The following is a 23,385-nucleotide window of genomic DNA, read 5'->3' on the forward strand; positions in this document are numbered from 1 at the left end:
GGTGGATTTTCCCATGGCTCCCTGATGTCATCAGGGATATGGGCTTTTCCCATCTCTCTGCTCTGCATCCAGGCTGTGGGCTTCATGCTACCAAATGGTTCCCTGGAAGATGACACACTTCCTTGTTCATGTTCCGGGCGTCTCAACCTCTCCTTAAGTCTCGGCCAAAATTGAGTCATATACCCGTTTCTCAACCCATGGGGATGGGATTACTCTTCAACCAGGCATGACCATCCCTTAAGCTGATTCAGTCCCCAAATTGCATGGCTGCCAATCAAGGAAGGAGGTGTAGGATGGATGAGAGACCTACAACTGGGATGGATATGGTCAGTTGGCATCTAGCATCCATTTACATCTCCCTCTAGGGTGCCTTTTGTATCGTGTGTTGGAAAGTTAAAAAATACTTTTCTCAGACTTCCTTGCAGCAAGGATACTGACAGTGAATTAGATTCTGCCAGTTGGATGCACTTCCGTGGGATTTGGAAGGCAGAAGTGAGCAGGGCCCGTTTTCTTATTGCCTTGTCTCTTGCTACTGGCAAGATGGTCGTGAAAAGGCTAAGTTTCCCTGTAACAGTGTTCTAGGGTTGAGCCACTATCACAGTGGGAGATGGGAGAGAGTTATAGAGGCAGTGGCAGGGGCCTCCTCATCTCTGGGTCAAGAACACACCCACACGGCTGTGTTCTTGAGCTTAGTACTTCCAGGGCAGCCGCCTGACTCCCATCTGGTATGGAAGAGGTAGTAACTCTCCTGGTGGGCCAGTTCTGTGGCGATATTCTGGGGGTCTAGCTGAGGGCCCCCCCTCTCAAGCCTTTCCAGCAACTTTTGTCAGCAGCCAATTCCCTGTGTTAAATACTTTCCACTTCAAAGGGATTTGATACAGGGAATTAGATGTTTATAAAATGCTGATCTAGAATGGGTTCTGTTCCCTGGATCTGAAACGAAAGTAATTGATGCAACAACCAATTAGAAGCAGGGTGTAACCACAAAGGACTGTATGTGGATGGCCAGGGAAGGCCACATGTGCCTGGGCCCCTCAAAACCCCACCGGAGACTTTGGGGGGTTCCCACACTGCTGTCATTCCTGGAGACATCTAGCACACAGCTCAGAATGCAGCCACCTGTCCAGAGGTGTGTGAAGGGAAAAGACAGCGCCAGGGTGAGGGTCTAAAAGTTGAGTGTACTGCCTACAAAAGGGGGAAATCTGAAAGGTCGCCCCAGGGGAGATGGGGGCTCTAGCCTGCAGTCCCCACCCCTCAGTCGGGCATCCAGCCCTCAAAGCACACAGGCCCTACCTCTTAAGTGAGTCTGTGTTGCGGGTTAGAAGTAAGTAGCATGATGTTGGTGGTCCCAGTGAAGTTCTTAGTAAGGCAAGGCCAGATTTGTGTTTGGAAGGACCATGGAGACAGCTGGCACAGAAGACGGATTGTTTGTGCAATGTCTTCCTGAACACTTTCCGTGACAGGTTGCTCATGAGCCCTAGGGGCAGTTCACTGTTTTTGGACAACTTTAGTCAAAGTCAACTTTTTCTGCACGCATGCACTTGCTGCCTGTGTGACCAATAGGGCTGGGCAGAAACCCAGCCAGAGCAGTAAGGGATGAGGTGGGGAAGAATATAGGGGTTGTAAGCTGGCTGTCGAGACGAATCTGGCTCACAGTTGTATTTGTTTGAGAGGTGTAGTTCATTTGAAGTGCAATTCTTTAAGATGAGACACATTCTTTCCTGTTAGTCACAGGTTCCATCATTCCCTGTTTCTTAAGGCAACCTGCTTTATTCACTTATGTTATTAATCAGGTTCTTGAACGCTTTGAGTTTCCATCCCAGTATTTGAGGAATATTTAAGACTGAGGACTCCTGGGACCTTGTGGATGTCAGGGGACCCCTGGATGTGTGCGACCCCTGGTGGCAGCTGCAGGCTAGTCAGGCTGCAGGGAGGGGAATGGAGTGGAAAGATTTCGGCTTCCTCTCACACGCCCTCCCCCAACTCTTTCCCCTCCCCACAATCACAAGGTCTAGAGGCGCTGGTGAGTGGCCAAAGTCCCTTTAATATCCCTGAATTGCGTTACAAGTAATACTGCTGGAAGTGAGGAAGGGATGGTATCTGGGGCGGGAGATGGGGAGGAGGAAGGGGGAGCGCCAAGCGCTGATACAAAATATGGCCAAAAGGCTTAGCATGCACGGAAAATTATTGCTGTCGGAAGTTCGTATTTACAGGGTCAACACCCTCCGTAATTGCTTCTGCGACCCCTCTCCCTCCCCTCATCCCTGCCGCCTCCCTACCCGGGTGCGCCTAGAGCTGAGAAGCCCTAGAGAAGTGCCCCTGCTCCAGGGGCCCCTCCAGTCTCCACCCACCTTTGTGGCTAGGGAGAGAGGGGTAGGAGTCCAAGACTCCAGCCCCAGAGCTGGGCGCCTAGCGATGGGGCAGAGGCGTGTGCTTAAAAGCAGAGGGGGCCGGCCCCGTGAGCGTGGAGGTGTGTGCTTCGGTCCTCACCCGGGCATGCCAAAGCGCGGCGGGGGAGGTAGTGGCGGCCAACGGGGGGTCGGGGGAGGGGGCGGTTGACATTCTCTGCCCCTCTGCCCGGGAGAGTTGCATAGACGTGGCCGGGAGGGAGCGTTCCTCCCGGGGAGCAAAGCGGGCCTGAGGCCCCAGCGGGGTCCGGGGCTCAGTCGGTCCCTGGAACCTGGGGTCCCTCGAGAAGAGGAATAAATAGGAAACAAATCAGGAGGCTCCTCTCTCCGGTCTCCCTGGAATGGGAGTGGAAGGCTCAGGATGCTGGGGACCTGCCCCATGACTGGACCTTGACACCCTTTGCCGTCCCAGCCCCAAGGTGAAGGTCAGCAGGCTATCCTCCCATTTCCGTGCCCCTTTCCCCAAAGAGTTCAGGCTCTGATGAGGGTGGGGGCTTCTCCTTCACTACCCAAGACCGGGCGTGGCGGGGGAGCCGGAACAGCCCTCTATGGCCTTTGTTGCGCCTCTCCCTGACCTCCCAGTCCAGCTGGGGAAGCCAGACTGTCCCTGGGTGAGGCCAAGAGATTAAATAGAATAATAAATAGATAAATAAATAAATACACAAATAAATAACTGGAAAGGCCCAGCCAGACAGGATAAGGGCATTTGTGAGGTGCCCTAGACCTCCCCCCAACAAATAAGGAGGAGTACCTGTAGTCCTGGGGGTGGGGAAAGTGCTCAGAGAATCTGGGGAGAGGGCAGCTTGAGGCTGGAAGCCCAGGGAGGGGCTGTCCTCTGGTGAGAGAGGGGCTACATTAAGGGACAGGCCTGAACTGCCCCTCAAGTCTGCTCCAGGTCAGAACTCAAAGAGGTGAGAGCTGCTAGAGGGATGAGGGGGTCTGGAGAAAGTAGCAGGTGCGAGTGGGTGAAAAGGCCCCCGAGGACCAAAGAGTGTGGGTGGTGGTGGTGGTGTGTGAGTATCTGGACCTAAGGCTAGGGAATGGAGGGGTTCAGGATGGACACACATACAGGGAAACAGCAGAGAGGCCAGAGGGATGGTCTGGAGTTGGATTGCGGTCTGGGGCTGCATCTGAGGTGTGGATGGGAAAACCGAAGCTGGCATGAGCATCAAGGGTAGGTTTGGGCCTTAGATTGGGTGCTGTAATAGAGGAATGGCTAGAGTAACTAAGCTGAGGTGAGAGGAAACGTCTGAACGTTAGAAGGGGAGAGGTGCAGAGTCTGGGCAAGAGAAAATTCCAGCTCTGGGCCCGGGAGAGGCGCGGACCTGATGCCTGAGTTGGGAGCCTTGAGGGCACGGCAGGGGGTCAAGGTCCGAGCGTTGGTAGCGGGAAAGGGCGATGTAAGTCGGAATGCGCTGGGGCAGACAACGCGGGGTATGAGTTGTGGTTTGGGGGCTGGAGAGAAAAGTTCCAGGCTGGGAGGAGGTGGTCCCCACGGGGGGCGTGGGCAGGGAAACGTAGCTGGGGTTTCAAGAGGGAGCAGGTGGGGTACCCGGGGCGCGAGTAGAGCGAGGTGCCGGCGCGGGGGCGCGGCGGGAGGCTCAGCTGGCGAGGCCGGCGGAGGGCGGCGGTGGTGGCTCGGCACCCTTGACGCAGGCGGCCTCGCAGTGCTTGTGGAGGTAGGACTTGAGCGCGAAGCTCTTGTCGCACTGGCGGCAGCGGTAGTGCTTGAAGGCGGAGTGCGTCTGCATGTGCGCGCGCAGGTTGGAGCGGTCGGCGAAGGCCTTGCCGCAGTGCGCGCAGCCGAACGGCTTCTCGCCGGTGTGCGAGCGCATGTGGCCCTGCAGCAGCCAGGGCCGCGAGAAGGCCTTGCCGCACACGCCGCACTTGTGGCGCAGGTTGTGTGTGAGCACGTGCATTGCCAGCGCCGGCATGGACACGTACGCCTTGCCGCACGTCGGGCACTTGCGCGCCAGCTGGCTGTCCAGGCTGCGGTGCGTCTGCTTGTGGCGGCTCAGGTTCGACGACGTTGCGTACGTCTTGCCGCACTCGGCGCACGCGTGCCGGTGCCCGCCGCCGGCCGGCGCCCCCGCGCGTCCTGCGCGTCCCCCGGCGCTCCCGGCGTCCCCCGCGCCCCCCGCCTCCACGCCGCCCCCACCCCGCCGCCGCCGCGAGCGCCCATCTGAGATGAAGAAAGCGTCCATGGAGTAGCTGTCGGTCACGGCCGCCTCCCCGCGAAAGTAGCGCGCCGACAGGCTGGACTGCGGGCTCTCGGGGTCGCTGTACTCCTCCGGGGCCGCCGGCGGGTACGCGGGTTCAGCGGGCGCCATCTCCAGGCCCGGCTTCTGGTCGGCATCGTAGCTGCTGGGGGACAGGCAGTGAGGAGCGTAACCTGGAGGGGCGAGAAGGGAGAGGGAGGAAGGTGAGGCGCCGATGAGGCCGTCCCCCTTGAGATAAGTCACTCCCCAGGTCCTCCAGGTCGGAGTTCCCTGGCTGCTTTTGGAAGATGATGGCTGCTGGTAAGACAGTGGTCTCGGTCAGGCACCTCTGCTCTTGGTGTCAGTCTGCCTGGGTTCAAATCCTTCCTGCATGGGCCGCAGTAAAAATAACTCCTACCCCATCCTCTTGGAGCACCGTGCCCTGCAGGGTTCTACTGGCTTTGTGTTCACTAGCTTCTTAAGGGCTTAACATCCACGTAGTGAAGGTCTTATTATTACACCCACTTTACAGATAGAGAAACTGAGGCACATACAGGCTAAGCTCACAGCTAGTAAGTGATGGAACCAGGATTCTAACTTTGGTCATCTGGCGCCAAAGCCCATGCTCTCTTTCTTCCCACATCATTCTGCCATTCTAGTCCTGTGACTTCTCTGAATCTCAGTTTCTTTATCTACAAAACAGAACTTATAATTGGACATTCGTTTCCCAGGGTCTTTGGAAGGGCTTGAGTAAAGTGATGAAAAGAACTGCGTATTACGAGCTTACTGTGTACCAGGCTCCACCTCAATACTTTACACATGTTAACTCTTTTAATCATCACAGACTCTACAAAGTAGGTACTATTATAAGCCCCATTTTACACGTAAGGAAATTGAGAAAGAGAGCACACAGTAATTGCTATATAAATGATAGGTATTATAATTATGCTTTTTATTTGCTTGAAAAAGTGACTACTGAAGATTATTTGTCTGCCTCCCCCACCAGACTGAGCTTCCCAGGGCTGGGTCTGTGTGCCCAGCATGTACCTGGCTCAAAAGAGGTGTGTGATGAATAGATGTTGTGCAAATGAATCACAGCCCTGTTAGACCCATCCCCCAGGGTTGCTGGAGGATTTAAGAGGTCAAGTGTATGGCATGCAATATGTGCTCCAGAAAGGAGACTTCCTTGTACTTTGCTCCCTGCTCCACTACACGCCTTCTGCTGTCCTCCTGTGAGAATTCATTTCCCCCTCCTCCCTCCTCTCTAGAGTTGGACCAGAAATCCTGTCCATTTTGCATTGGAATGATTGGTGAGTGTGTAGGCCGGGACTGTCCCAGAAGATTCCACAGGATTTTCCCAAGGGCAGGGGCCACCCTGATTTGTCTCTGCCTCCCAGGGCCTAGCATGGTCCCAGCACCCTCCTGAGCTCCCAGGAGAATTTCTGGCAGACATTCACAAACTGACTAACCTGGTACTAAATTACCAAAAGTGTTCCCATGTGTGTTGATTCCAGAGAACAGTGGAGTTCGGCCTGCTTTGCTTCTCATCTGGCACCTAGGATGGTCACAGGGTGAAGTCTGTGCAGACTGTCCTCCAACCCTGAAGGGAGGGTGTGCCCTTATTTCTTCCTCTGTCCCTTCAGCTGCCAGCACAGGACCGTCTGCACACAGTCGTGGTTGGGGATTGTAGGGGTGGAGGGCTCAGTAGGAAGGAGTTCTGGTCAGGTGCAGGGAAGGCAGTGGTGGTGGCAGTTTTTCAATTGAGGGGCTGGTGCCCAGCCTGTCAGCACCCCATTCCTCCTCCTGAATGCCTTTGATCTGGAGGTTACCCCACCTCCCACTCCAGGGATCAGGTCTTGTACTCAGCCCCCAAACAAGCAGTATTGTTTCAGACTGAGTTAAATACCTGTTGGGCACTTCCAGACCCCCTTTTTCTTTAGTATTTCTTCCCGTTGTAATTACTGATGATAGTAACAATAGCTAATATTTATTAAGCACTTACTATGGGGCAGGCTCTGGGCTAAGTGCTTCACTTCCATCACCTCACTGAATCACAAAAATCCTTATATTGCAGATAAGGAAACAGGTGCAGAGTGGCGATGGCGCTTGCGCAAGGGGCGGAGCAAGGAGTGGAACTCCCTGCACCGCTCCCCTTGTTTTCCATACACTGGCAAGTCCCTGAGAGGACGCTGTGGCTGGGTTGTTCACTTCCTATAACCAGAGCCCAAGCTAGTTTTATTTACTGGGCACTCAGTAAATATTTGTGAAACAGGTGATAAAGATTTGCCAGACCAACCCAGCAGGGTGTGCTACAGGCCATTCTGTCTGCCTGGTCTTAGGATGATTTGATTCCTGACAGATTCTACCGTAGCTGGGTGACCTTGAGCAAGTCATGCGTCTTTCTGTGCCTCAGGTCCTTTGTCTGGATATGGGGATAGAATACAGTCTATTTGCAGGGGGGGTCACTGATCATGTGACCAGTGTCTTGCATGTTCTATTACGAAGGATGGCATATTGGTTAAGTGCACACTGTGGTGCCAGGCTGCCAGGGTTGAGTTCCAGCTTTACTATTCCCAGCTGTGTGATCTTGAGCAAACTACTTTGCCTCTCTGTGCCTCAGTTTCCATAGCTGTAAAAAGGGGGATAATAAAAGCACCTAATTCATACAGTTGCAGTAAGGAGTGCGTGAGTAAACAAACAATAAGTGACAAGTAAATAATAACCAACCCTCCTAGAACACTTACATGTCAGACATTGCTTTAAGGGCTTTAGAGACCTCAGTGCATTCCACCCTCATGACCCTAAGGTTGGTACCATCTTACAGATGAGGAAACTGAGGCACAAGGTAGTTAAGTAACATGCCCAGGATCGCACAAAGTAACTTATCTCCAGGATTCCAACCCAGTGCCTGGCACACTGGAAAATGTAATACACGGCCATTATTGTTAAGTAACAGTAACAGTCTCCCCAGATGGGTTTCTGTGCTGCAGTTTTCTTGGCATCTGCTTGGACACATCTTGCTGCTCCTCTCTGTTTGCTCATCCAGAATGTGTAATTTCTACCTTGTGTTCTGGTGAGAAAACTTCTGGCATGTAGTGGGAGCTCAATGAACGGGGCAGTCTTCACCAAACTGGGCTCTGTCCGCAGTGCCCTCTGGTGGCGGCCTTCAGCACTGCAGCACCTTACTCCCGTCGCTGGGAGGCTGTTTATACAGAAACACGGGTTCCTCAAACAAAGGTTGCTCATCTGCCTAGGGACAGATGCGGAATTGCCTTTGGGACAGGATGGTGGGCCCAGACCTGATGCCGAACAGCTGTGGAGTTTGGTGGTGCCGTGTGGGGTGAGGATGTTAGGCAGAGGAGGTTCTAACTTGGCTTTGTGACCTTGGACAGGTTGCCTAACCTCTCTGGACTTTGTAAGGATGAAGGTTGGCTGGGATGTTCTAAAGACCCCTTCCACATTGAGCTGAATAGATCCCTCAATGATGTCCATTGTCCTGTCTCCCACCCTCCATCAACTCTACCTTATTCTCCTCAAATCCACAGACCTGTCCCTAGTAGCTATGTGACCTCAGGCCAGTTATTTCACCTTTGTATGCCAGACCAATGCCACATCTCCATAATGAAGCTCGTAATAAGATTGAATGAATAAATGCATGTAAAGTCCTGAGTACAATGCCTGGCACACAATAGCTTCTCAAACTGTTATTGTTGTTATTATTATTGTCATTGTTATCCCTTAATTTCCTGGGGATATCCATCCCATCTGCCAGAGAGTAAAAGAAGACATTCACGGTGTCTCAGGCTGCTGTGTGGCCTTGGGCAAAGCACCTCACCTCTCTGGGCCGCAACCCTGGAGAATCCTTTAGGACACTATAAGCTGTGCTCTTAACTGTACATGGAGCACAGATGGGTTTTGGGTGCCTTCCTCTGCTGCACAAGTGACTATAGAAGGCTGAACTGGCCCTCCCTCAGTTGACAGGATGAGGCAGGGCTCTCATTTGGGTCCTGATAGAGGCAGGGAGGCCCCGGGACTCAGAGAGAAGAGACCTGACTTTCATCCTGTACACACACCCTAGCTCTGTGAGTTAGGGCAAGTCATGTAGCCTCTCTGGGCTCAAATCCCCCATTTGAGGGATAGGGACCAGAGCCACCTCTGCTGTGTGGGTCTCTGGGGGAAGGCTCAGAAACACCTGGGAGATGGTTAGATGTCATGCACATGTCACCTGAGAATGACTCGTTTTCTCTGCCCAAGACTTGATAGTTTAGGCTGGAAGTCCAGAATCCATTAAAAAAAAAAAAAAATCCTGCACCCAAAGGAGTGGTGGGAAGGGAATTTTATGAGAATTAAGGTGCTGGGCCCTCTGCAGATACCGTCCATCCAGCTGACCCCTTAGGGTGAGGGTGGGGGATCTCTGACAAGAGCTGCTAGGACTGCTACTGCCTCCAGCTCCCGCTGAGCCGTCCCCAGCAGTGTGCACCCAGCAGTGTGCACCCGGCACTGCACAAAGAAGCCCGGAGGCCCAGGGAGGGGAGAGGATTCACCCAAGGTCACTGGAGGAGGACTTAGGCTTGAACCCATCCAAAACCTGGGTTTTTCCCCAAAGCCCTGGGCAGGCATAGAGACCTGCTGGGGGAGGAAGGGTTTTCAGTCGGTAGGGGAAGGGTGGTGGTTTTGTTCAAATAACATCCCCCAGTTGGCCTGTGTCTGATGGGATGATGGGGTGTTGGAGGTTGGGAAAAGCTATTCTAGATAATGCTCCAGCCCCTTGTAAATTTTAGAAATAATAAAAAGGAACTACTAATACTTATTGAGCGCTTACTGCATACAGGGTACCTTGCTCAGTACTTTAGGCACATTAGCTCATGTCTTAGGGAACACGATGGTCACTTCTGGTGGCCTAGTTCTGCAGAGGCTGAGGCCCAGAGAGGGGCCTTGACCCACCTCAGGTCACAGAGCACATTTGTGTCAGAGTGAGGCTGGCCTCCTGCCTCCAGGTCCTGGGATCCTTTCTCTAGTCTCTCCAAACTTCCTCCAGGGAGTTTGCAGCCCCAGTCCCACTTGCCTGTCTCGAGATGGGCCTGGTGGTGGGCCAGGTTCCCAGGTGGCCCACTTTCCTCAGGAGGACCCAGCCCTGCTTGGTGGTGGGGGCTGGAGGGGCTGCTGCCTGGGTATATTTAGAGCTGCTTCTTGCTGTGCCAGGGCCTCGGGCCTCGAGAATCAGCTCCAGCCAGCTGAGCAGAAAGCCAGGTCTGTCAGCAGCAAAGCGAGATAAAAATAGTTTCTCCTGTCTGCTCACAGCGCTGGGCAAAGGGGCTGGTACCTCCCCCTCCCCTTACTGCATCTTTGTTAGCGGTTCCCTGGGCACTGGACCAGAAATGACACCCACCTCCTCCAAGGGCCTGGCTGCTGGTACACCTGCCCACTGCGGGCAGGGGGGTCCCTGAGTCCAGGTGAGCAGAGGCAGAGTGAGGTCTGGCCCAACACGACCAGGGCTGTAGGGTGTAGGGCTCATGTCCCCCGACCCAGACCGGGGGAGTGTCTTGAGGATTCCAGGGCCACTCCCCACTATCCCTACCTTCTGAAATCCCCCATATTGTTTTTTCCTGTGACCCAGTTCGTGTGGCCCACAGGGAGGCCCACAGCTCTGCAGGAATCAATAGGAAAGATTTTTCAAGGGGTGTGGAGACACGCGTGGGTGGCTGAGGGTCTTGAATTGCCTTGCACTGGTTGGTAGAGCAGCCTCCTGCTCCCTCAGAGATCCTCTGGCGGGCCTTTTTTGGGCCTCTTTCTGGAGCCCTGGTGTCTTGCACAGCGTGAGTCATCTCTCCAGGCCTCCTGCTTCCTGCCCTGTCCTCTCTCTGCCCCAGAAGGGTGCAATCAGAGGACCCATTCCAACCTCCCTTCCTGCTCAAAGGCTGGCAGTGGACATTGCTCCAGGGAAGACCAGTACTGGGAAGGAGAGCAGGAGTTCTGGGTGCCTCATCTCTCAGCAGCGTCTCCCCATGCCCCTCAGAGGCCTTCAGGCTGTGGGGACCCCTAGAACATGTGGATGCTGCACTCCTCAGGGAGGTGTGACAGGGTTACCATTTATGCCCTTTGCTCAGTGTAGGTGTGTGTGCGTGTGTGTGCCTGGGGCATCTCTGGGATGTAGAAGTTGTGCAGACAAAGGGACTTGCTGTACTCGCCTGCCTGCCCTCAGGAACCACGAATTGAGACTGTGCAAAGAGTGGGTGCTCAGCTCAGGTCCCTCATGTCCCCCTTGTGACCCCAGGTTTTAGGGGGGACTGTGGGCTCCAGATTCCATATCCCCCCCGGGCTCTGTTATTCTATACTCCCACTGAGTAATTCTTGGGAAAAGCAGATTTCTAGGTCCCTAGAAAATCAGAGCTTAAAAGAGATCAAGTTTAACTACTTGATTTCATAAAAGGGAAACTGAGGCCGAGGTAGGGGAAGATTAGTCCAAAGCCATAGAAAAAGCTAATGAACCCGGCCATCCTTGTGAATAGACCTGGACATAACTTTGGACTAAAAATTGGACCTGGATTTTGATCCTGGACCCTGAACATTGACCTGAACCTACCTGATCCTGGGCATTGAAACTTAAACTTGGACATGAATTTGTTCTGAATCTTGGACTGGACCTATAACCTTGGACATTGGCCTTGGACCTAGACCTTGGACCTGGTCCTAGACCTACCGTACCGTAGGATGTAGACCTCATGTTGCATATGGACATTGGACCTGAACTTAGACCTGGACCTTGGACCTGGACCAAGACAGATGCCAGGGAAAGTGGTAGTTAAATGAGACCTAGATGGGCCTGCTGTGTGTCCTTGGGCACCTCCGCAACCTTCTCTGAGCTCTCTGCCAAGGAATTGGGGCAGACCTGTCGAATCCCTGCTCCCAGATGGACTTTCTGAGAGGTGGGGAAGATGTGTTGGGGATTAAAGCTGGGCTCCCAGGCCTGGCCTGGAGCGACACCCTGGCGCCATCAGAGGGAGTGAGAGGAAGCGGGCGCTGGTGTAATGTGGTCAACTAGATAAGCCCATGGGCAGAAGTAGGAGCACTTCCTCAGCCTGCTAGCTGGAGAGGCTTAATGTAGCTGCGGAGGGCAGACAACTGCGTTATTGGATTGGCATTGATCCCTCGTCTGCCTGGGTTGGATGCACTCTGAAGGAGTAGGGGGCCAGCATGGGGGGTGCAGAGAAGGGGGGACCTGGGGCCCCGCTGGAGTTCAGAGTTAGGGTGTGAGGGAGGTAGACACTCAGCTGGGTTCCACAGAGACCACTGCAGTGCAGAGAGATGGGCAGCAGTCTTTTCTGGGATGGCGAGTCTCCTGCTGGGGGCACAGGCCTATGAAAGGGTGGGCTTGGTGGAGTGGGAGGGTGAGGTTCTGAGAGGGTTAGGAAGATGTGAGTTGGCAAGTCACCCAGAGACTGAATCTGTGCTCAGAATCACCCAGGGGAGAGGAGGAGAAGGGAAGGCTCCACTAAGACACGAAACAGTAGAGGAGCGAGAGGAGCAGGAGGGTGAGAAAAGGCATTGTTTTGGAGAGGATGGTGAAATGAGGCCTGGCTTCTCTTTGGGGAGCTCTGCAGAGGGACCTGGAGCTTTCCCCATTTGGGGGGCTTCCCCTTCCCTATTTATGGGTTCTATGAGTTCAGGGGGAGCCTGGAGTAGGGTGGCAGAGAGCCCTGGGGTGTGTGTGTGTGTATATGTGTGTGCTGGAGGAGGCGCCCTCCAGGAATTCACACTCCCAGGCATTCCCTGGGCTGGGCTACGCCTCTTTCATTTGAGGTCTTGCATCTTCATCAGTTAGGAGCCTGTGGTTCCACTGACCTCCACATTCACAGGCCCCCTCCCTGCTGATCCCACCCCCCAGATTCCCCTCCCACCAGCCTCCTCCTGACCCTGCAGCCCTTGCTGCAAGGATGGCTTGTAAGAGGATCTTTCTAATAACTGGAACTATCTCCAGCCCCAGGCCCTCCCCCTGCCTCTCTCCCTCTCTCTGTCCCTCCCCCCTCCTCCCAACCTCCCCCCTCCCTCCTTCCCTCCCTCCTTCCCTCCCTCCCTCTCCTCACTTCCCCCCCTTCCTCTCTTTCTCCTTGTTTACCCAGCACACTTACACACGCTGGGAGAGGAAAACGTCAGCTCAGCAATTTTTCACACTTCCCTCAAACGCTCAGCAAGGTTATTTCCGGCAGAGCGGAGACAGCGGACTACTGGGAGCTGACAGGCTCTCTGAGGACCCCTAGCACCCCTACCCACCCATGGAGTGAGGGAACCCTTACTACCCAGTCTGGCCACACCCCATGGATGGGAGAGGCCCCTGAAAACAACAAAGCAGACCCTATGTTTCCAGCCATAGGCAGCCTGAAGGGTCACCCCTTGGTCTCTGGCACTAACCATCTACTGCAGACACTGCCAAGGCGGCCAGGTGAGGGTGTATGTCCTCACCATGGGGCAGCCTGCAGAGACTGAAGCCAAGAAAAATGCCAGGTCTCAGAAACTGTCACCCTCAGCCAGGCATCAGATGGTAAATGAGCCCTATAGAAACCGTGACACTAGCCCCCTGCATTCTGTTAGACTCTTGTCCAGGCATCTCCAGTTCCTCTCACCCCACACTTGACCTTCACAGAAGCTGAACTTGTCAAAGTTAGAAGGTACTTCCTTCGCGATATCCAACTCTTCCTGCTGGGGAGGTGGAGTACCAGAGAAAGGAAGGCACTGGCCCAAGGTCACACAGCAAATCAGATCTAGAGCCCAGGCCGTCCAGAGTTCCAGGCCAAATAGCAGACTATTGGGACAGCTGCGGGATTCCCTGGAGGCCAGGGAGCTGGCGTGGCGCATTTGGTGAAAGGGCCAAAGATGGGTAGTTCTAGGGTGTCCAATCTGGTGACCCTTCATAGCAACACCCCTGCTGGTGGATTTGCCCTGACCCTGCTCCCCACCATTCACTCAGGGGTTCTTTTTAAAAGCTTTTTTGGACTGGATTCAAGGCAGGGCACTCCTCCCTGCCTCCTGAGGAACAACCTGCAATTTTGGTGCATGAGAAATTCTCTGGGCTTCTCCAGGATTCCTCAGCTGGCCTGGGTACAGGACCAAGGGCGCCTCAAGGGGTGGGAGCCCAGGGCTTTGTGTCATTCCTCCAAGGGATCCACAGCGCAGTCTTGCAGGCATTTCAGTTTCTACCCAGCTCCCAGCACCCCCCCCCCCCCGCATGGCCCCAGGTCTACCCTCTGTCCTACCAGCACTCAGCCAAAGCTCAGCCATGTCCCTGGGCTTTTGTCCTGGACCCCAAGAGGCCCTGGGGTCAAGAAAAGAGGACAGTAGAATAAGGGCCATGTGGGCAGCAAGAAAGGGGGTTTGTTCTTTGGGGATCTGCATGAGGAGAGGGGTTGCGGGACTGTAGTTGTATCCCTGATAACTCCCTAATTTCTTTGACCTTGATGAGGTCACAGAGCCCTTTGCCCAGCGCCCTCTTGCTACCTGCCTTGGCAGAGTGATGGAATGTGGGTGAAGTGCTTGGAAATCCCCGGGGCAGTAGCTCCCACCCTCCCGGGCTCCTGCTTTTGCCACACTAGCTACCTCCCTCATCCTCAGCCCTTTCTTCTCTCCTTTTCCCTTCCCTTCTCTCTCCCTCTCTCTCTCTCTCTCTCACACACACACACACAGCAAAGCTGATGCCACATGTGATGTCAGCTTTCTTATTGCCAAAGGGACACCTCCTCTCCAGACACCTGCCCTGGTGGGGCCATCAGAGGAGAACCCTTTTGTGATCCCCTTGATGGGGGATGGGGTCCACAGGAGCGGTGGCAGATTCTTCTCCACACCTCCCAGAGCTCACCCCCTTCCGGGCCTGAATGACCTCCCTGTCCCCCAAACCCTTGTCCCCGTAGGAACTTGCTCTGAGAAGGGACGGAGTGTTAGGGGAGAGGGACTTACGCGGAGCAGCAGGGCTGGGTCTGGAGGGGGGTGAGAGCTGGAATCGGGAGGCAGTGCAGCCAGGGGGCCAGGAGCCACTTTGTGGGAACCCGTCCTGGAAGTCCCCTTTTCCTCCAAGTCCCCAGGACAGGCCCACCCTTTGGCAAGCATGTGGCTGAGGGTAACAAAAGAGTTGCTGAGAGAGGGGACCTCAGAACACTTGTCTGGCATCACCGGGGGCGCCCAAGCTACCCCCAGGAGCCGGCCTCGTCTCCCCAGAGACTGGGAGCCAGGCGCTGCTTCCCGTCCCCACCAGGGGAGCACACTCAAGCCGCCAGCCTCCTTCATTCAACCAGGGAGAGGGGACCCTCAGACTGCCTTGTGCATTAGCCCCCTAGCATTAGCCCTTCATGGGCGCCACTCTCTCCATTCTCTCAACACCCCTCCCTCCAGCCCCGTTCCAGGGCCACAACTTTCAAAGTCCGGGTTGGTGCGTGGCTTCGGGACGGCAGACCCTGCGACTTTCCCTTTGTACGGACCTAGACCCTGCCCCGCCCGCCCGCTCTCAGGAAGCCCAGAAGGCGCACACCGCCAGGGAATCTCTTCCTGGGGTTCCCTGCCACGCGCACCCCTCCTCAATACCCGAGTTCGGGAGGGCCCGAACCCGCTCCCTTCTTTCCCCTCTGCCGGGTCCCACTCACCGTTGTCCCCGGGCGGCCCCCGGGCGCCAGGAAGCACGTAGGCGGTCTCCAAGGGGTGGTAAGTGGGCGCCGGCACCCCGCTGCACTGGAAGCCGTCCCCTTTGATCTTCTTTACCAGGAAGGAGCGCGGCATGGTGCAACTGGCGGGGGGCTCAGCGGGGGCACTTGCGTGGGGCCCGAGTGGGGGGAGGCCGCCAGCCGGGCGCGATTGGCTGTCTTCGCGGGGTTTCAGCACTGGACAGCTCCCAGCAGGCGGGCGGGCGGGCGGCAGCACGGAGCCGGCCCGGGTGGCGGCGGCCCCGGCTCAGAGCTCCGGCTCCGGCTCCGGCTCGGGCTTGGCGGCGGCGACGCGCAGACAGGCGATCTCTGGAGCTGTGCTCAGCACTCCGGCTGCCGGCTTTATATGGGACGCAGGCTGGAGGAGATCAGGTGGTCCCCTAGCAATGGAACTGTTCAGCGCTCTAATCCATCAAATGTCCCCCAGGACAATCGCTCCGCACACGTTACCCTGAACCGGCGGCGGTGGGGGCAGGCCAGGCGCAGGGAGCAGCGGGCAGGCAGGAGGGGAGAAAGTGAGGATGAGAAAGGCGCAGAGATATAGAGAGACAGAGAAAGAGGAGTGTGCATGGGGGATGGGGTGGGGGAAGAGAGAGAGAGAGAGAGAGAGAGAGAGAGAGAGAGAGAGAGAGAGGAGATACGCGGAGAAAGACAGAAAGAGACATACAGAGAAAGACAGACACACTGAAAGAGGTAGAAATAAAAAGAGAAACCAAGACAAGGACAAAAAGACAGGAGAGAAGCAGAAGAGATGGAGTGAAGTAGCAGCATACACTCACACACCCACGGGAGGCAAAGAGATCCAGACACACAGAAAGAAAGCCCCCAGCGATGCAAAGAAAGGGAAAGAAAAGTGCAAGATAGAAGGAGAAGCCGAGGGGAGAGGAGGGAGAGCCGTCCGGGCAGGCAGGGTTCAGGCACATGGGGACACAGCGAAGGGCTGCAGAGGAGTGTGAGCCCGCCGGCCAGCGGTCCTCCTGCCTCCGGCCCTCTCCTTTGCCCCCAATTCTGAAGTGACCAGTGTGGACACTCAGCTTTAACTAGAGGAAGTCGTACCACCCCACCCCAGCTCGGCCTCCCATTGAAGCCCCTTATTGGGTTTGGGGTTCAACTTTCTTCTCCCAGACTGGTGGGGGGAGCAAGTCTTCCATGTCGATGCCCGCCCCCGCTCAGCCGGTCCTGTTCCGGTGCCTCGCTCAGGCGGGCGCTGCAAGAGGAAGTGAAAATCGTCCAGTAATTAATTTCCCTGCTGCCGGGGGGTGGTGGTTTTGACACATCCGAGGCTGTGTCTTTCCCTGAAGCGGGGAGCAGACAATAGAGACACGTGGACTGAGAAGGGAGAGGGGGAAAGGGAGGGGGAGCGGGACTCCCGCTGGAACTCTTTGCAGGTCAGCTCCTTTGTCTCCGGGAGGATCTGAGCAGACCCCCAACCCCCCACTATCCCGGCCCAAACCTGGGGGAACTCTCATATCTTGGCAGGAGCTAGGAACAGGAGAACTCAGCCCCTGGCCCAGAAGCTGCTTGGCAAAGTGCCCTGGTGGTGGGCTGGCCTCAGCAAGTATGGGATGGCTAGTGCACAAGAGTCTCAGAATGAGACTCTAGGAATGCGAAGATCTCATTGGTCAGTAGCATTCTGTTTATGGGATGCAAGGCTGGTGCAACAGGGATGTGCTTTTGGGACTGGGTCATCCAATACCAGTAGAGAGACTAAGACCCAGAGACGTCCTGGAGGTGCCCAAGGTCCCACAGTGAGTCAGCAGAAATTTCCAGAGACCCAGTGGCCTTTGGGTATCACTGAGTCAGGGGCTCACACCATCTTTGAGGTGTGGCTTAGAAACCTCAATAAAATTTGGGTCCCTGATCTTGTCAATGTCCTGCCATCTTCCCAGTCATGTTGCCTCATATTTTGTCCCCTGGGACTTTTTTTTTAACCCCAGTCACTGAAGGTTGAGGTGACCACATCCCGCGAATCAGGGCACACCCCATATTCTCTATTCCAGCCACACAAGCCTCCTTCTAGTTCCTCAGGCTTACTGCTTTCTCGCTTGTCTCTTAGTTTCCTCTCTGTTCAGGTTGTCCTTTCCTCCACTTCATGCTAGCCCTCTCCTACTTGTCCTCAGGACTTAGCCGAAGCATCACTGCCTCCAGGAAGAGTCCCTGACTGCTCACATTGTGGGCTAGGCCCACGTGCTCATTAGCACCTGAACTTCGTAAGGACAGTGACTCTGCCCTGTGTTTGGCTCTGTACACTCTTACAGTGTGCAGTAGGGTATCCCAGTTCCCCTACATACTAGCCCTGGGATCTTGGGCAAGTTATTCAACTGCTCTGTGCCTCAGTTTCCCCACTTAGAAAATGGTAGTAGTAATTGTTGCTAGCTCAGGTTATTGGGAGCATTACAAGAGTTGCTCTATATAAAAGGCTTAGTTAGCACGGTGCCTGGCATATAGTAGGTGCTCAATACATGTGGGTTCTTTTCTATATGTACTGCTCTATATGGAGCACCCAGGATTCATTTAGCACATGTTTACGGGGTTCTGTGGAATAGTCCCTGCTGTCTTAGAGGTGACACTCAAGGGACAGTGGATGGACACTGAAAAGGAACCACCGAAGTCAGTGTCCTTCTAAACAGCTGTTCAGTGCTGTAAGGAACATAAAACTGGGCAGGCGATGGAAAGTGATGGGACGTGTAAGGTGGTCAGCAAGGGTCTCCTAGAAGAGCTGACATCTGAGCTGAGACATCTGAGCGATCAGAGGGAGCCAGCCACGGGAGGAGCCAAGGAAAGAGGGCTCCAGGCAGACGTTTCATGAGTTCAAAGGCTCTGAGCCAGGAATGAGCTTGGGCCATAGAGGAAGTTGTTGACAGTTACTCATGGTATATTCATATTTTTGAGTTTGGGATCTGGATCTCTGTCCTCTAGGGGTGCCTAGTCCAGTAGGTAAATAAGATAAGTGGGTGCCCATGAGCTCACCTCTGCCTATCTGATGGTTCTACTATTCCAACCTCCTACAAAGAGATAGTAAGATAGATCCCAGAGAGCTTCACAAGACACTGAGGGTCCACGGTGACTTAATGACAGATCTGGGACAGGACTCTCCCTCATCAGTTTTTCTCACTGGGCAGAATGGGGATGTAAACCACCCCTGAACTGACAGATAGGAGCCACACAGAAGTGATGTATGCAAGGTCCCGCAATAACCACGAGTGTCAGGTTGAGGATAAGATCCCAGGTCTCTGACCTCTGGTTGGAGGATGGTGTGGGCACTTTTAGCAGATAAGAAGAAACCTTCAGCCCAGAAGGTGAGGTTCAAAACTACCTCTGAGGGAGGGCTTTAAGCCTGGATGAAATGGCCAGCACAGTTTCATCACTAGAGAAGGGCCTTCTGTGCCCCAAGGCTCCCCTAACACTAGCTTACTGGTTTCAGAAAGTCCACTGTTAGGAATTCATTTCTCCAAGTCACATCAAATAAGGCAAGAACTTTATTCCCAGGGATGTTTGCTGCAGCATCAGAGACTAGAATAAAATTCCCAAGCTTGAGAAAACGGGAGGGGGTTGTGAAGAAGACATCCTCTTGATGGAATATCCCGCAACCATTAAAAATTATCATATAGGGGGAAAGCTCATGGAATTATGTTAAATGGAAGTTGCAGAATACAGACATCTCTCACAGCATGTTCACAACTATGAACCAAAATAAAAATAAACATGCAAGTGAAAGGAGGGTGGTAGGATGGGTTCCACCCCCATTCTTTTCGTGTTTTCCAAAAAAAAACCAAAATGTTTTGGTTCATCAAGCGTTTATCTCGAGCATTTGCTAACTACCCCCTTACTTCTTAAGAGAAGAAGTGATAAAGTTTTGTAAAACATATCATGGTATTCGTATTCCTCACTTTGGGGAAGATAGCAAATATCCCCAACAGCAACCATAATTATTATTATTATATCAATGGCAACATTACCGAGCAGCTCCACGTGCCTGGCACTGCGCTAAACACTTTTACACATCACAGAAGCTGTTTACCAGGGGCTTTAGACAGGGATTTGGAATCAGCCTGCCTTCAAATCCATGCTCCGCCTTGTCCCAGATCTGTGATTCTCTGTGCCTCTATTTTCTCATCTGGAAAATGGGGATATTTATAGGGCCTGTCTCACAACATTGTAGTGATGATGAAATGATAACGTACTTGGAAAGTGTTTAGAGCAGTGCCTGGCACACAGTAACTGGACTTGATCATTGTTAACTATTTTTAGTTACATATCTTAACTCATTGAAACCCTGCTATGGCCTCATGGGAGAAGCTCTGTTATTGGCCTCTTCTATCGATGGGGGTAAAGGACTGGCTCAAGGCCACACGGTCACTGTGTGGAGGAGTTGGGGAGGGTCCTGCTGCCTGCCTCCCCAAGAGCCTGGCGCCTGGCACAATGGACCTAGCTGGTGGGGGCTGCAGGCTCTGCCCTCCCTGCCCTACCTAGTCTCCTCCCACAGCCTCCAGATTTCAACCCAGCCCTGCCAATCAGAAAGGAGGGTAGCTACTAGTGCCCAGGTGTGCCTCTCAGTGCTGTGTCACCCCAGGTGGCTGCCCTGAGACTCACTCTGCTCATCTGTGCAGAGGGCAGGTGGCATTATATTTGCAGGCCTCACTCCATGGTCTTAGGAAGGAGGACTGGCCTGGGAGTCAGGAGCCTGATTCCAGCCCTGGCTTTCCTCCCGCTGCTCCTTCTTCTGGCCCTAGCTTTCTCATCTGTCAAATGGGCATGGGACAAGATGGTCCCTGAGCTGCTATCCAGAACCGATAATGGAATTCTGTATGAATTCCAAGGAGGAGAGTGGCCATAAATGCATCCACTCCGTGCTGATGGGGCTTTTTCTGGTGAGCTTCACTTCCTCTGCCCTCGTTCTCCAGTGTCGTTTATCCAGGCCCTCCTCCTTTGAGCCAAAGGAAAGGCGGTAGGAGAAGGATAAAACTGCAACTATTTCACAGGCCTGTTCATCCAGACTCCCAGAAACGACTTGCCCAAGGGATGCCGTGCGTCCTCTGGAATCTGATAAATTCTGTGTTCTCTCTTGGATCACTTTGGTTTCCTGGGAAGCAGATGTGCAGACGGAGGTGGAAATGCAAACGATTTACTGGGGATAACACCTGTGAAGAGAAAAGGAGCACCTTCAGAGCAGCGTGCACAGGTCACTGGGTCAGACACAGGTCTGGCACCTGGAAAGGAGAGCGGAGAAAGGAAGATTGGGTCAGAGGAGCCTCGGGCAGGGGTGCAGCTCTAAGGAAGTCAAGCCAACCCCACACAGCTCCAGCTCAAAGAGGAGTCCCATGCTGGACAGAATGGCCAGGCCCTGGCTCCCTGCTGTGCCTGGTCATTGGCCGGGGCTGTCCTGGAAGAGTGTGGCCTCGGCTGAAACACTGGCAGGTTGAGAGGTTGCTGCAGCTGGTGGCTCTTGGTTACTGCAGCCCCGAGGGGAGCTGAGTGGTGGGCAACTCCCCATTGCCGCCGCATGTTTTTCTTTATTCATTTAATACACACTTAGAGCTCTGGGCCCTGTGCCAGGTACTTAATTACCTTAGTTAATCCTCATACTTGCCTTTGAGGCAGACAATATTGTTAGCCCCATTTGACAGAGGAGCAAACTGAGCCCAGCGAGGTTAAGTAACTTGTTCAAAGTTTCATCTCCCGTAGGAGGTGGTGAGCCATGGTCCAACCCTGTCTGCTCCAGAGGCTGGGCTCTGACCTCCCCACCACGCTGCCTCCTCTCCAGCTGCAAAGGCCCTGGGAACCTTTCCATTTGCATTCCTCATGGGCTCAGGTGCTCAGAGCTTCAACAGACTTCAGGAAGGGGCCGACTGGGGCAGCTGAGGGCATGGCAGGGTCCCAGACCCTCCTAAAGCTTCTACCCTTTTCCTTGAAAGCCTTCCAAAGCCTCCTGTATTTAGGGCGTCTTTACATATATTGTTCCTGCTACCCAGACACTCTTCCCTCCCCTCTGCCTAGTTAACCCCTCTACCCGTTGTTCCCCTGCATGACCCCAGGATCCAGCCCAGGAAAGATGATATGTGGCAGAAAGGAACATGTTTCAAAGTCCCAGATAATAATAATGCTTGTTGACATAAACTGAGCGCTTATGTCCCAGGAACCAAATCCAATCCTGCACGTGGATGACCTCATTTCACCATCACAACAACCTGTGGGGTGGGGCCTATTGCTATCCCCATTTTACAGATGAGAAAACCTAGGCTCAGAGAGACAAGGTGACTTGCCCAAAGGAGACCCAGCTAAGTGTCAGGATTCAAACCAGGGTATGTGGCTGCAAAGCCCTGATCTTAAACCACAGAGTGTACCTGTCTCAGAGTGCCACAGGTGCCACTGCCGGGGTGCGCAGGGGAGCTCTCTCTGAAGGGGGTCTCCCTTTTCCCCTCAAGTGGGGGTCCAGATCTGCTCCATTCACTGCCACACCCCATCACCTACACAGCGCTGGGCAAATCATAAGTGCTCAACAAATATATCTCCTGAATGAATGAATAAACCAATGAGTGAAAAACCTCCTCATGACCCCCCCCCCCCCCCCCCCCGCGCCTTGGTCCTCTTTGGCTGAGCTTGTGTTCGTCAACCCTCAAGACATCCTGTCCTGATTAGCATAGACCTTGACATTCCCCCTTTAGTGTTTTTCCTTTGAAATTGGAGGTGTTCCCGGACGTGCCCACCACTGTCCTGACAAGGGTCCCTCTTGAGCAGCTCCCTGGAACCTCTAGAAAGGACTGGTCGCAGGAATCTGATCACCTGGTTCCATGGGTCAAGGGACTTGAAACAGGCCCCCAGCATGTGTTGGGGGGACCGTGGCTAAAAGGCCCTTACACAAGAGCCCCACAATCAAGCAAGTCAGATGGTTCAGAGCTTGGGCCTGGGTTACCCTGAGCCAAGTTTTAATCCTGGCTCTGCCACGTCAAGCTGTGTCACTTTGGGCACGTCACTTTTCCTCTCTGTGCCTCTATTTCACTTCTATAAACTGAGGCCAGTGATAGCACGTACTGACTAGGGCTGTAAGGGGCCTGGAGCGTAGTTCGCCCTTGATAAACGGAAGCGCTACCTGAACAGCCTCGCGGATATCAGCATCGTTCCCTCCCGACTGCCGTTTGACAGGGAAACTGAAGCACAGGACAGAAGTGCCTTCTCTGGAACTTTCAGGCTCCTGCCTGACCGATCGAGACTGGCTCCCTCACCCCACCGCGGCCTCTCCTGCCTCCCTCTACTCCCCACCAGCCAATCCCCGAACCATCCCTAGCAGATGCTGAGGCGGCTGTCGAAGCTGCAGAGTTGGCATTTCCGGGCTCCCAGGGCTCCTGGAAGAGAGGAATCAACCCCTCTCAGCACCTCGGGCTCTGCCTCCTGCTCCTCGCCTCTGCTTATACACCAGCTGGGACCCATCAACTTCTGGAGAAAGCCAGGAGGTGGCCCAGGTGTGTGGAGGCAGGGAGCTGTCAATATTGACCTGTGGCTGACCCCAGACTTGGTGGGTGGAAGACTCCTTAGAGGTGAGAACGTGCACGTGCTCCCAGGGTGCGGCTTCCCAGCCTCCCCTCCATCTCACCCCAGCTGCAGAGGGCCAGGGCAACGGGTTAAAAGCAAGGATGGTCTGGGTTCAAATCCCTCCTGTGGACTTCCTAATAAGTTATCTACCCCGGGCAACTTACACATCCGCATTGTACTTCAGTTTCTTTGGCTGTGAAGTGGGGATGGTAACGCTAATGGTACCGGCATCACAGAGCAGGTGGGAAGTGAGGGAGGTATTTAGGACACCACGTTGTACACCGTTGGTGCTCAGTCATGCCAGCCATTGTTAACTCTGAGTCCACCCTCTTCCAATTTACCTTTTGGAGCGTCTCCTCACTTCTGCAGTGAAATCCCTCTGGCCTGGTGCACAGTAGGTGCTTGTTAAGACATCTGCTTGGCTGTGATACTGCATGAACTTATGGAGTCCTCACAACCATTTTGGAGGTAGACAGTGTAATTGTACCCATTTTATAAAGGAGGACACTAGGCACAGAGAGGTTAAGAAATTGCCCAAGGACTCCCAGCCAGGAAGTCCACAGA

General features: G+C 54.2%; 1 protein-coding gene across 1 annotated transcript; it reads right to left on the bottom strand.

The window, feature by feature from the left end:
- Positions 1–2,024: 2,024 nt before the first annotated feature.
- Positions 2,025–16,584, bottom strand: SCRT2 (scratch family transcriptional repressor 2). Its single transcript, XM_019755208.2, has 2 exons — positions 15,235–16,584; positions 2,025–4,800 (listed from the first exon to the last, which is right to left on the bottom strand). The coding sequence occupies exons 1-2, from the start codon at positions 15,365–15,367 to the stop codon at positions 4,010–4,012; spliced, it is 924 nt and encodes a 307-aa protein (XP_019610767.2). The 5' UTR covers positions 15,368–16,584; the 3' UTR covers positions 2,025–4,009.
- Positions 16,585–23,385: the final 6,801 nt, after the last annotated feature.

Source organism: Rhinolophus sinicus, linkage group LG13, assembly GCF_036562045.2.
Source record: "Rhinolophus sinicus isolate RSC01 linkage group LG13, ASM3656204v1, whole genome shotgun sequence".
NCBI lineage: Eukaryota > Metazoa > Chordata > Mammalia > Chiroptera > Rhinolophidae > Rhinolophus > Rhinolophus sinicus.